General features: G+C 37.0%; 1 protein-coding gene across 2 annotated transcripts in view; it reads right to left on the bottom strand.

The window, feature by feature from the left end:
* Positions 1-916: 916 nt before the first annotated feature.
* Positions 917-14,706, bottom strand: part of RBMS3 (RNA binding motif single stranded interacting protein 3) — a 703,629-nt gene continuing 689,839 nt past the window's right edge. The window contains exons 14-16 of one of the 2 annotated variants that reach the window (XM_054273879.1): positions 13,496-13,576; positions 10,841-10,968; positions 917-7,015 (exon numbers count right to left, since the gene is read on the bottom strand). In XM_054273879.1, the coding sequence (XP_054129854.1) occupies positions 7,009-7,015; positions 10,841-10,968; positions 13,496-13,576 (216 nt within the window). In that variant the 3' untranslated portion in view covers positions 917-7,008. Of the gene's footprint in view, positions 7,016-10,836; positions 10,969-13,495; positions 13,577-14,706 lie in introns of those variants that run through there. The other variant, XM_054273880.1, reaches the window with a different exon arrangement.

Below are 14,706 nucleotides of genomic sequence, written 5' to 3'. Positions count from 1 at the left end.
ACTAATGCACATTTCAGTACAGGTGCACTTGCAAAATCCCCTCTCACCTGCTTCCTCACCTTATTCCTCTAAGGATTTCTTTGTTCTTTCCTGATTAAGCGGAAGGGAATTAGAAGATCGCCAATGCGTATTTCATTGGGCAAAATAAAGAGAAAAGAAAGTGTGCAGGTGATCCCACAAAACATGTATAGGGCTGAAGGAGACAGGCACATTCCTGGTAGGTAAAAAGGAGCACTCAGTTATTCCCAACCTGTGAACAAAGCCACTTTGTTTAGTTGGGGAGGAGACCGGAGCTAGATCCCTCCACCCCATCCTCACTTTTCCCACAGAAGCTGCCTGGTGGGAAGAAGTGCCCTGGCAACAAGAGAGCTGCTGAGTGAAGCAGCCACAGGGAATGCACCAAATACCTTGTTCCCTGTGAGATATGGCTGAGGAGGCAGTTTACTTTCCACTTTCCTTTCAAAATGAAGTATGGCTCACTCTACCACTGCTTAGGCTGTACTTATTCCACAAATAAAGATTTTCTGTCTTCCATGTGGCAACTCTTGCCCTGAAGTCACTCTTTAAAATAAACCTCAGAAGCAGAGGCAATGCTCCTCTAGCAGGTGCACAGCTGAGAGCCTGGACAGCAGATCCCCACCAGCAGTGTACATTCAGTCCTGGTGGGAGAAGCACTTCCTCCTGGATTTCACCTCCTGGCACGGGGGTGGCTGTGCAGCAGAGCTGTCCTGTCTCTCTGATTCCTCCCTTCCATTTGGTGAAGGTGCAGAGGAGGCAGACTTTGCTGCAAAGCTTTCTGCTCCCTCTGTGCTCAGCCACAAGAGTCAGAGCCTTGGGAAGCCTCTCCAGAAAGGTGCCACAAGAACACAGAGTCACCCAGCTCTTTTCTTTCTTTATTTTTTTATTGAAAGCTTCATCAAAGAAAACAGAAGTTTAAACCTAACATCCACTGATCTACAGAAAGCCCCAGAAGTGGGAAAATGGCAGCTATTTAGGACTGTGTTACAAATGGAAAACATAAAAAAAAAAAATCATAGCAGTACAGATCTTTCAGAGACATTCTGAGACATCAGCACACAGATGCCCATATAAATAAGATTCATAGTTTAAATGTATCACAGAGGTTCTGTATTCTACATTTTGGCTGCAGTGAAGTCTGTAAGGGCTGTAAAGAACCTCTGACCCATTTTTGTGATGCATGTTTTCTTGATAGGAAGTTCATCTGCTTTCAAAGCTGCTTTGATTTTTCTTACAGATAGAATCTATTCATTCTCCTTTAAAAAGGAAAACAATTAAAAATTCCTAAATGAATTCTGTACACTTCCTGGTTTTACATAAAATTGTTTTGCCTCAAAAAGATAGTAGAATTTTCTTCTACTCTGAAATACATCATATTTAATAATACTTCAATTACATAAACATCATGTTCTCTTCTTTAGGCTGTATTTTTGGGCTTTTAAAAATATAACTGACTGTAAATTTCACCAAATTCATAAAATTATTATCCAAGAGAAAGACACTTAAAGGCAGAAAATTAATGTTGGGCAGGTACTCTTTTAAGGACAACAGATCCAGATCTTGGAAGGTGCTTACACCTTGCAGGCTTTGGACCTACAAGGAAAAATGGATTTGTGAACCTGTCAAGGGCTGACATTTTCCACTTCATTACACATTTTTATTAAGGTGAAAGAACTCAGCTGTCACTGTTGGGGAATTAACAGTTGAACTGAACAACTTCAATAAACACAAGAATTTTTTCTTATCATGGAAACCTGAACCAGTGCTGGGATTAATTTCTTTTACAGCTTTACTCTCATAATTTTTTTGTTCAATTTTAACAAAGAGCATGTTAATAAAGGGGAGAAGAAAGGGTCTCTTCTGCCTGCTTTGAGGCACAAAGGTGAATAAATCTCTGGGGTAAATACAGAGCTCTAGCCTATTTGGGTGACAGGAGCAAGATAGAAAAAGTTGGTGCTCTTTTTGAGAGGAAAATAACTCTCCTTACTCTGCATCTTTGCTGCTTGCTGAGATTCTAGAAATCTGCTCCACTGAAGGGGAGGAGAAGTCTGCTGCTCACTCAGCCCTCCTTCTGAGAACGTGTGCGTGCATGACTGTGGGTATGGGTATTAGAAATGAAAGGAGTCCTCGTTACTAGAGTCAATTGTCATTAAACAGAAAAGACCAATGCACCAAATGTCAGCAGTTTTGTTGTTTTCTGTTTATCATTTCCATCACACCGTGACTGTTTTCTTGGTTCATGTGGGCTACCGGGAAAGACCAGGAAAATCCCCTACCCTAGGGCACTTCTTTTATATCCAGACCAATTTCATGTTAAATAAAGTTTTGAAAGGAAATGTTGACCACGCGTGTATCAAACATTACTATCTTCAACTACCACATTTGGTCTCATCACTAAAAATGGATTGATTCATTACTTTAAGCACATTATCACTCTTTAGCATGACTCTTGCTACAGGTGGAGTTAAGTGAGTCTGCCTAAACCTGTTTTGCTCATGTCAACCTCAGCATTAAAATGAAGTGGCATGAGGAGCACCATCAAGCTTAAAACCATGAAGCATGGCAATTTTTTAAACACTTAGGATCAGTCTCAATCTTCAGTACCATAAACAACATAATATAGATCCAAATACTATGACATATTAAAAATAAACTTTATTACAATGCAGGCTTCCTCAAATTTGCTGAGTTTTGGTACACATACATACATAAATAATACCCTTCATTTGATTTTTACTGGAGTAAAAATCCATTCGAATGCCACAGTCCAATTGCCCGTTGAAAGTTTAAGCCCTCACTTCTCTAATGACCAGCCTTTATCTTCCAGGTTTGGGCATGCATCCATAGCAGAAGATGATACAATGTGATGCAATTGCTCTCAGATATGCCTCATTCTGCATTACGGTGGATTTCTTGACCAACACAACCAAGGCAGTCTCTTAGTAAACAGAACTACACAAGTAAGCACAGGCTAAGGACATTTCAAGAGTCTGTTTCACCAGAAGGCAAAAAGAGGACATTCACAACTCGAGGCCTGACTGTCACAGGTGAAAAGTGCTTACAAAACCAGCAGTAGAGCCAGATAGGAAGAAGAGTCCCTCTGCAATCTCAGCGGGAACAGTGAGATTTTTTCAGTGCCCTGATCTACACTCGGGTCAGCACCTGCAAATATAACACTCTCTTCAGTTCCACTGTGTCTTTTTTTTTTTTTTTTTCCCTCAATGATAAGTGACAAGTCCAGGTATTCAGAATTTTCTAGCCATAATTAATAGTTTTCTGACACCCCTTTTGTATTTCTCTTTTAAGGTAAAAAAAAATTACCAAACCTGAACATCCAGATTTGATTATTTATAAGAATTCAGGTGTGATGGAAAGTACGTACGCAGTTCAGTTTATGGATTTGATATTACTTCTAGACCTCTGGGCCAGGCACCATTGCCTTAGACGTCTAGAGTTGCTTCTGCAATCTTTCAGGAACTCTCCTGATATTTAAAGCTAATTTGGCAAGACAGACAAAGATATTGACTTTACAAATTCAGGTCTTAAAAAAAAAAAAAATGGAAACCAGAAACTAAACAGAGCATAACTATAAACCTTCAAAAAACCATATTAGCCAGAACAGACATAAAGAAAACCAGTTTAAGGTTTCAGAGGCCACCAAGTGACAACACCCATGCAGCAAGTGTGCTGCTATTTCACTGTTCACTTTTATCTCATTTTTAACTTTTAGAAACGAGTTACAACGTTCTGAGCATTTTGTAAGTTCCAAATAGCTTTTTTCTTACCTTATGATCTATGACTGTTTATAATCAAGGCTCACAGTGTTTACAATTCATAGATTTCAAGTACCAGTTCACTTTTTTTTTTTGGATCAGTAAAATGATGAATTATATTTAAGGGGTCCATTTTCTTTCCTCTTCTTCTTCCTCTACTTCTTTGCTTTGTTTCTTTTGATTTCAAACACTATTGAACATTATAGCATGGAAAAGAAAGGAAACAATTCTAATACAGAATGCACTTGAAACACTTTAAAGTGACAGGCACTGTGATATCATGTTGCCTGCCTAGCTTAATAAAAAACATTGAGATTGTTTAACTTTGCTGAAAAAAATAAGAAAAATGTTTCTGAATGTATAAATAAAGCAGCAGAGTTCTGAATAGAAACAAGAAGGTACCTCAGCATATTCATCAGCCACATGGTAGCTACCTTGTAGCCTCATTGTTGATAGTAAATGAGACTTTTTGTGTGTCACATTAGAACTAACACAGAAACAAATGTCTTTATTTCATATTTAACTGACTTGTGCCTGGGGTTATCTCCATTTGTACAAATAATTCAGAGAGAGACAGAAAGAGAGTATGTGTAGAAAGGAAGAAAATAAGGCTAGATTGATTTTTTTCCCTCATATGCCCTCTAAAGAAAGAGGGAACCTTTATCCAAGGACAAAATTCAAGTGCCCCTCTCAAAAAGCAACAAGTAATGAGACAGCACATGAAACAGAAAGAGAGGTTTGGGGTTTGTTTCTGAATTAAAAACATGTTGTGGATGATGGTGTTCTTTTACTTTGGCATCATCTGGTTTTCAGAAGCGTTGAACACCAACTACTACTTTGGAGGAAGCAGAAGTTTTATCACTTCTGAAAATCAGGCCCTCTTCCTATGGTGAAGAACCATGTGAACTCCCATTTCTCTCTTTTCTATGTTGCATACCTAGCAGCATTTACTTGGGAAACCCCCTCCCCCCTCCCATTATGTTAAAAAATACGATCTTGTTTTATCAATTTAAAAAAATAATTGTGTTCTTTTCCCCAGAAAAGTCAGGTTAGGGAAACACAGACCTCTTTTTAAGATTGGGCAGCTGAATCAGATTGATCCAAAACATATGTTTTCATTTTCCTTATTTTTAATGGATACCCTGTGTCTAATCCACCACAGTAAATGTGATGAGCCTTCCCCTCTCTTCTGGATGGAGGAAAGTTTAAAAATGTTTGGTTTAATATTTACACATAGATATGTGTGTATGTATGTATATATGGAAATGCTGCTTTACTTCTGCCTCCTTAAAGGAAAAAAATCATCTTTTGACTTCCTTCTCACCTTTTTCATTTATCTGTTTAGAAGAAGTAAGGGCCATAATAAAGATTTATATATGGAAAGTAACTGTTATTCCTAAAACAGGTTTTGGTGGATTAAATTTAATTTTTTTTTTTTTTTTTGCCTGATCATACTAATTAGTGATTGTCAGCCAACATATTAAGACAACAGAAATCATAGCAGAGAAGAACAATTTTTAACTTCCTGCCTGCATGACAATACGACATAATTTTCAAAATTTTTGCTTGTATGGGAAAGCTAAAATGAGAACAGATATCAAGTTTGCTTTCTCTTATATTTACCTGGCAACTCAAATGCAACACTGAGAAATAAATGCACAATTAAGGTGGCTATGCATGCTGGACGATGACAAAGACTGAGGTGAAGAAATGAATTGGTATGTTAGAATTCAGAAGGAAGACTGTTGTTTCAGTAGAAGTACCAAAGATCAGGTTATTAAAGAGAAAAACTCCCCAAAATTAAAGCCTGCCTGGACAGATTAGTTGGTAGCCCAATCCCCCTTGCTTTGGAATGTTCTCCAAAGCACATAATCAAAAACTTGGACAGCTTCTGATACCAACTATTCTGAAATTTCCACTACAAACATATGCAGTATGTAAAACACCAGTGGAAGATAGTTTAAACAAACAAGAAAGTAAGAACTGGTCCGGCCATGTAGGTCAAATAAAGATAAAAAAAAAAGAAAAAAACCCTCTATCTTCTGGACTGCGTTAGGGTGTCACTTCATCTTTGGTATAAAATAGGCCATCCATAGGCTGCATTTGTTCACAACTAGGAAAGACTACAGAAATTGTCAACAATTTCTTCTATCTATTGCTTTTTTTGCACTTTTTTTGACCATAAGCTCCTATCTACTTAAGTTTTTTTAATGCTCTTAAGCTAGGTTTTTGCAATGTGACAAGCAAAGCGGACTAAAAACTTCTTAAAGCTCATAAAAAAGACTGCAGATAAAAAGCACTAATGCTTTTGCTAGCGATCACGCTTCGTAAATAAAAAAATCTGCATTCTGCAAGAAAAAACCCCTGCATTCTCTATAATGCAGCAAGTTTTTTTCTCAATTCAATAACTTTACTGTAAAATGCTTTAGCCTTCTAGATTTTTTTTCTGTCAACACTTAAGACAAAGTTCATAAAAGTCCCAGCATTTTTCCAATCCTTTCAGTTGCCACAGTTCCTTTTATCATCAACTTTTCTTCAAAAGAAGAAAATCATTTTCTTTTAAACTGTACAGTTTATTTTTTGTTCACCCCAAAAACTCAGTCTATTAAACTTCTGCACCAGCACCGGTGTGAGCAGTTTCAATTCATTCTCGCGTTTTCTAACAAGACGTTGACAGCTTGCCTTGAGAGCCTTTGACGTCCTTAAAATTAAGGCAATTAAGATTCAAGATAAACCTTACCTAAACATTTCTTTTAAAAAAAACCAAAAAACAAAAAACCAAAAAATACTCTAGATTAAAACAAGAAGAAAAAGAAAATGAGAGAAAAAGAGTAGCTTAATTTTTGAGGAAGACAATTGGTTTTCATCGCAACTTGCTCCCTCTTGACATCATCAGTTTTTCTGCTTAAAAAAAAAAATCTAGCTACACCTCCAGATAAATTCTGAATTCAAATGTTCGTCCAGATGAAATGTCAACCCAGCATTTTTCCTCTGGGTTTTTCCTTTAGTTGAAAAAAAAATAGCAAAAATAAAATTGTCAGACTACATGACGGAACCATTTGCACAGCACATAAAAACACTGTTTTGTTTTCGTTGGGAAAGGTAGAAAAAAAAAAAGCATTCATTTGACGCCTGTGCAAACTGGAAGCCAACTTCTTGTTCAGTGAAGTTTCTCCATTCAAGGCAAAGATTTCAGACCGACATTCTTCAGTCCTGTTTATTGTCTGTAAAAACAATTGAATTAAAGTGGTCATTAAGTCAAAACAACTTTGAAATAGCCTCCTCTCCTTTTTTTCCACCCAATTCCCTTTAAAAGTTATCCAAGCTAAACTGACTTTGCAGCTGTTTAAATATGATACCACCACTAAGCTGAAAATAGTGGGGCAAAAATAGGGAACTCCTACTTTGGGGACATTAACACATCTTAAGCAGATGAATTTACTCTTTGAATGCTAGGCATTAATAGGCAGTCTAACTGCACCAAAATGAGATGAATACATGGCTTAACACTGTGTAAATCTTTCACAGGTAATTCAATAGGAGGGTGAATATTTTCATAATAATAAGTGCCACTATTTATTTTGGGTATTAATAATAAAATGAAAGATAAAATTACAATAAAAGAATACAACCAGTTTGCTAGAAAGAGCACATTTTCTGATGGCAAGAACAATTACACTGTGGAGCAGTCTGCTTAATGAGCCAGTTAAGGCTAACTTAACAGAAACCTTCAAAGCAATATTAATTAGAAATATATATTTTTTTATCATATAGTGCAATATCTTTCTTACTTTAGCACAGAGAATAAGGAAAATTATCAATCTTCTTTCTACAGAAGATTCCTCTCATTTTGTGTTTTTGATGTTTCATGTCACTTAAAGATATGTCACATCTAGCTTATTTGAAAAAGACTGTAGGAGATCTTTAAGAGAGACCCAGAACCTACATAAAAATTATATTCTGTGTCTAGGGCTATTTGTAAGGGTCAGCTGTTACTTTTCCCAGACTCTTTAAAGCTTACATGGAAAAAATCCTTTCCTGACCAAAGTTCAACACAAGAAAGTCCAGCACCTTTCCTTTTGCAAACATTAATGCATTTGCCTTGCCTAGTTTAAAATAAATTTTAAAATTAGGAGTTAAATTTGAAGAAAGTTGACGACCTAACATTTGCCACAGAACTTTTTGTCTGGGAGTGTAAATACAGAACTACAATTTTAAATATTAAATTTGCCAAAGGGCTTTTTCATTGCATTCATTAATATTTTGAAATTTAAGAACAGATTTATGTGGAATGCAACAATTAACTATTTTCTTCTGATTTTCTATGCATAATTTCTGGTAGTACTACTCAAGTTGGAAGCTCACCTCCTGAGATTTTACTGCCCCCATGGGTCGAGTGGCTGCCATAGGTGTGAAAGTCCAATATCACCAACACAGCACAAGCCCTGTAATCTAACCTGGCATTGAGTTTGCCTACAAAAGGCTCTAGAAAAACATATTTCTTTCCTCATTTAAAATCAGAGTATGTTGTCCAGCAGAGTTTTGCTTGGAGGTAAGAGAATATACTTTTTGGTTGCAAGGATATCCATTGATCTCCACTTCATAGTCTTCATGCTTTAATGCGCAAAATTAAATATTTACAAGGAAAAAGGGGAGTAGGGTCTAAAATAATTAAGGTGATTTCCTCATAAAGTAGATTCCTCTGCTCAGAATCAAGGGCTTTTTTTATCTACACAATATGTATCCAGGTTTTTGCCATGAATTTACCATTTCTGAACTCTGTGGGTGGGATCCTCAAGTACAGCATTCAGCATATTAAATAAAAGAACACGTATGCTGATTAGAAAGTGGAACTTAAATTCCAAGTTTCATGGTTTATTTTTACTTACAAAGAGAGTACAGAGTCCTTATACCACCCAGTTCATTCTTAGTACATTTTCTCTCCTTCGTTGCCTGCAATTTCATGATTGTTGCAAAGAAAATAAATGTAAGGAAATATACCATTATAACTTTTCTCCTGACTGATCAGCTCTTGAGAAATAATTTTATATAGTCTGCCTGTTCTTTTGCCTATATCTGCCAAAATCGTTATCCAGTCATGTTAATTACTTTCTTATATCTCACGCTGACAATCACCATTTTGTATCTGGCATTATGTTTGTTATTAATAAATGTGCCCTTTGAAAAGCAGAGTAATAAAATAATATTTTAATTATAAAACAAATTCACTTGGTTTTATATTAAGAGTTTCTGGAATATTTCATCAGAAGTTAATTTTTAAAGACAGAGATTGTGTGTATTTTCGTTTGTTTCTACAGCTTCCCACACTGCATTTCTGCCTGCAACTGGCAGTTATAAATAGAGGGCCAATTTCAGACTAAAAAAAATACTGAAATAAGCACAATAAAAAAAAAAATATGTGGTGGATCTGCCTGTCTGATTAAAAAAGAAAGAAAGTCCTCTGAATATAAATGCCAGTGCCATTACAAGTATATTCATCGCTGCAGAAAGGCTGTAGCTGACAAGGAAAGATGAGGGATCTCATTTTCAGGGAATTCACCACATGAACAAGAAACACAGCATCCATTTCAATAAAGAATTGCAATGTAGTTTTCTCCTGTGTTGGAAAAATGCCAGAATCTGCAGCTCACAGCCACGTTATGAGGGCTTCTAGACCTAAGTCCTTTTTCTTTGAGATGTAAGAGAAACATAACTGAGACACAAAACTCATCAGATCCAAGTGCTACAGAACACACTCATTAAAACAAGTCAACAGGATGGTACAGACACATATTTCTCTCTTTGCCTTTTATATGCTGTAAGTATTTTGCAATCATTTATTTATAGGTGCTAGAGAGACTGGCAGCTAGAAAGGATAAGCATGCATAGTCTGTGTCTCCAATTGGGTAGCTTGTGATTGATTGTTTTTGCAATATGTACATACAGATATAGGCATGACAATAAATAGTCTACTGTTTTATTGTGGTCAAAACCACATAAATCTGAAACCATTTGATACTCATATGGTAGAAAAACAAATGCATCTTTCACTTCCAGAGGTCAAAAATGAACTAAAGCAATTGACAAATTGTTATAATTCTAATCTTTTCTATACCAGCTCGTATCTGATGCCTCTGTAAGTACAGAGTCATGATGCATTGACTGACATATCTATCGTATTTCTTGTCTGGCTATTTCTCTACTTTCTTCCCCAAGTTAAAACATGTACAATTCTATTTTCAAAGTGATGCTGGTGTTCAATATACATGTATTAATGAAAGACTGGATTTGTGCTTCTTCCTAGAATCTGACCAGCATTTATCAGTCCCAGTGAGCATCCTGTCAATATGAAACCTTCCCTTTGTGAAGATTTTTATTGCAGCAAAGAGAAGTTCCGTTTGAAGAGATTATTCTGGAGATGAAGGGACTCTTTAGAAGTTCTAAATACAGCTGTCAGTTTATAAAGTTTGAACTTTCCAAGGTATTCTGTGGGAAGTAAACAAAGGGAGCAGAAGAATGGAGACAGATTGAACAGTGCTTCTACCCACCTCCTTCTTATCCCTCTTCTTCCATTTCCAGGTTCTGCCTACTCCGTATCTGCATGGCAGTTTTGCACAATCACAAATACCAACTTGGAGTAATTTATACTGCTTCATTAACTACACTTTCAGAAAGAAACCTTTACATGTGCCAATGTGCGCTGTGCCAATATTTTCACCACTGCAAAATTTAAGCCCTTTTTAACCTCTGATGCCAGATGCTGCTTTAGCCCAGCATGATGATTGTTAACACAGTTGTTGAGATAGTTCTGAGTCCAGAAAAGCAGCAGACAGTTAAAGAGCATATCACTGTGGGCAGGAGCTCAAGGACATTTTGCCAAATTGAGGACGTCAGCCAAAACCTTTTGCTAATTACAGTGCTATATATCCAGAATTCATCAGAACTTAACAAAGCTATTCAGAATTTATATTTCTGAAAGAGGGAATCAAATTTGGCCTGCTATAATCAAGAAGCAAACCCTTCTGACTCCAAAGCCTATGCCTACTTACTTAGACTGTTGGTAAGAATATGCAGGCGCATGTTCACTGGATGTTTCCACTGTCATCTGTTGCTGTTGACCACTGGCTTCCTGTGATGAAGATGCTACTGTCTGTGGAGAAGTATCAGCAACAACACCCTAGGGAATCAAATGAGAACATGAAAAACTTACTAATTTTGCTCATGGCAGTGAATTACGTACAAGAGCTCAGCACCAGCTCACCTGTCACACATTTCTCTAGAAATCGAGAGAGTTTGAGGTAGCAGAACCACATGCTAACACAACAAACTCCATTAGCTTTTAAAAAGCTAATTCAGCAACAAGACGATTTCTTGGCCTACCAGCAGAACTTTGCTCTCACAGGTTGTAGCAAAAAACACCCTCCTCAAGGGCAGTTCCCTGCCCATTCAAAGCTAGAGGCAAATCTTCTGATTTTGGTGGATTCTGGGTTTTACTTGGCTTTTTCACAATGTATACATACCTCTTCTAATTCTTGCTTACCTAGCCCAACCTCACAGTGAGTTCACATTTATTTTGTTTGATTTAAAATGCAATAAAGGCAGAATCTAGACCCACTGCTTTCCACTTTACTACACATCCAGAAGAATTTGAGTCGCCTTAGAAGAATGCCCTCTTCTACATACTGTCTCTATGCATGTTCCCTTCAAAAATAAATTTGCCTTACCCTAAAGACTTTTATCTGTTAAGTCAAAGCTCCAATGAAGTTTTGTTTTGTTTATATATTTGCAAAAAGTAGATAAGTAAACACATAAAAGATTATATTCATGAATGTAACATTATGCACAATTTCTTATCCTATTTAGACAGTCTGAACTTGGTTTAAGTTTTTTGTATGCTTTCAAAGCAAGATACATTTTCTTTCCTCTACTCTCATGCTTGGTGTGTTGGTCTCATGAATAGCAAGTATCTTCAGGGAACATGCTTTATTACTCTATTGCACACAACAGAGCCAGAAGAGGGAGCACAAAGCACTTGCTTTGTTTTTATTTGAGCCTCGTGTAAACAACAGGTAGTTTATTTTAAAGCATCTGTTAAATATCAGTTTCATTTTTCAGAAATTCTTTTTCTCTATTGCTTAGCAGACTGCCAGTATTATTTTTTTCTGTCTACTTCCTTGTCTTTATCCTTCTCCTTTTGTCCACCTCATCTTGAGATTGTAAGCTCTCTGGGGCAGAGACTGTATTTTTTGGTCTCTGCTTGTGGAGCATCCAGCATGGTAGGGTCCTGGTTCATGATGCTACATGAATACAGATAAACATTAACAATAATCATCATCACTGGATAAGAGCAAAACAGGCTATAGATTCAGATAACATTTTGATTATTATAGTAGATAATTATGACATTGAGTTACTTTAGAAGGCATGACTGCACTAGCAAGGGATAGGGAAGAGGGCTTGACAAGTAATTTAAATTAACCTTAATTCTCATTTGGACAGGTCAGCATGGTGTGCAGACAACCCCATGATATGAACCACTCTCTATCCCACCATCTCTTTTTAATTCAGATTTGTATCTGCCTGATTTAGACTTAAGAATGGCAATTGAAAAGAGGCACTCACAGTGCATTTGCAAGCAAATGAGGTTTAAGGCAAAATCATACCGAGGCAAAAAAGACTGAAACATAACCAGCTCAGTACAACAGAACAGCAGTAGCCTTTCCTGTGGGACCTTATCTGGGAATAATTGCAAAGAACCAGGAGGAAACAGGATAAACCCACTTGACTGCTGGTGAAGCCACGCCAGCAGTACCACTAACTCACATCCTCAAAGCACAGAGTAGTGATAGCACAAAATCCAAAGGTCACACAGATGAAGACAGAAGTACAGAGACCCTGGCACTCCTTGCCTTACCCCAGAGTAGGGCAGAAGTTGTTAATAAGAGAGGGTAGTGCCAAAGAGAAACACACAGGGAAGAGGATGCCAAGGCTCCCTCCTCTTGCTGTGCTCAGCTGCCCTTATGAAGCTTCACAGAAGTGGAGGCCAAGCTGACGCTCTCCCAGCAGCTTGTGGTCTACAGGGTTGAGTAAATACTTACTCATTAGACTGTCATCAGCATGACTCAGCCCCAAGGAGGGAGGGAGCGAATCCTTCCTCAAGGATGAAAAGCACTCAGTCAGTGCAGCATCCTCCACGTCTGTATATACAAGAGGAAGGTTTCCATTGCTCAATCACTTTTTCTGGTGGCTAAATATTTCAGCAATTACCTATGCTTGCTAAGGACCGCATCAAACCCTCTTGCAATCTTCTCTTCTTGAAATCTCTTTTGGTTTCGTGGTCTGCCTGCTGGGTTTGTTTTTCTGTCTCTTCCCATCTCCCTCCCAAGTACATGGGGAAAAAATAGTCATAATCACTGATGTTTTTATTCCATGTCCTGCTGTACAACAAAACAAATGCAAAACAAGAGCCCTTGCAAATAATTTAAAAAATAAAAAAAAGAGGGGTTAGAAAAAAGAAGGAAAAGGAAAGAAAGAAAACAAAAAGAGAAAGAGAAGTGCAGTCCTCATTTAATAAGCTGGAAGCTTCCAGCCACCACTCCATAAAGAACCTTTAGGCCCCTTTCAAACAACAGGTGCACAAAGACATAATAAGTAAGAGTTCTGTTCCCCCTTCACTCTGCTTTAATGGATGGAGATAAACTTACTTCAATAGGGACAGCTGTTGGAGGCACAGGAGTGTACTGGGGAATGTAGGTCCCTTGCATAGGTGCAGCAGCAGTCATATACTAGAACAAATCAAAAGCAAATGAACAGTAGAAAACCACAATTAAGATGCATAAAACCATGTTAGAAGAATGACATTCTTTCAATTTCCCATAGAGAGCTTTTAATAACACTGTAGCATATTATTTCTTTTAAGTAAGGACTTTGGGTACAACTTAACCAGCTATAAAAAATCATAATCTTGAACTTCAAACTCAGGTCATATCTAAATATAGGCAAGTAAACATCTCACTGACAAAAGCAGATTGTTCTCTAAAATTGATAGACTCCTATTTGCACTTACAAAAAAATCAGTGGAGACATGATAGCAGTATACATACATACATATATATCTATATATATCTATATATATCTATATATATCTATATCTCTCTCTCTCTCTATATATATATATCTTATCTAATGACATCTACAACATCTACAAAACATGATGCATGAAATTTGAGAGGTTTATTCCAATCTATATTTACCCCATCAACAGCAGAAGTTGGGTTTACAGGGATACAAAGCTGCAGATAGGTGCAATCCAAGACAGGAGAAATAAAGCAGGAGCAAGATCCATCTGGAGTTTCTCCTTTTGTACACAGGTACCTTAGCTAAATTCTTATAACTTATTCTTACTATCCAGGGATCTCTCTTATTTTGAAACTTGTGCAAATTATTATAGCAACAATTTGTATTAGCTTCTCTGAAAGACGGTCTCTCCCAAGTACTACAAGACAATCTTTTTTAAAATTCATGTATGCATGTGAATTTTGTCATTGCTATGGCACTGATTTCTTTATATACAGCACTTCGCAAAAACCTCTTGAACTGAATGCAGCAGTCATTGTTGAAATTTTCAAATAAAGTATTGATATTAAGTCCTTAGATCTATATGTACTTTTCTTTCTAAAATCCAGTCCTAACTACATATCTTCACTGACAAGAATCTCAGAATGTGCCCAATCCCCCAACTGACTGTATGACACTTCCACTATGTGTTATCTTCAAAGACACACCAAAGATCTGAATCAGACCACAATGTATTTGATGAATTTTAAAATGAGTTAAATATAGCTTTGCTTCCTGGCAGAGCTAGGAAGTGCCTGCAAGATTTTATTCCACTGTTTATAGTAAAATTTACATTTAA

Source organism: Melozone crissalis, unplaced genomic scaffold (genome assembly GCF_028551555.1).
Source record: "Melozone crissalis strain CALT ecotype California unplaced genomic scaffold, PUWL_Pcris_2 ptg000016l_1, whole genome shotgun sequence".
In the NCBI taxonomy this organism is placed as follows: domain Eukaryota; kingdom Metazoa; phylum Chordata; class Aves; order Passeriformes; family Passerellidae; genus Melozone; species Melozone crissalis.
Note: the sequence above shows the minus strand (reverse complement) of the source record. Positions and strands in the feature narration are given on the sequence as shown.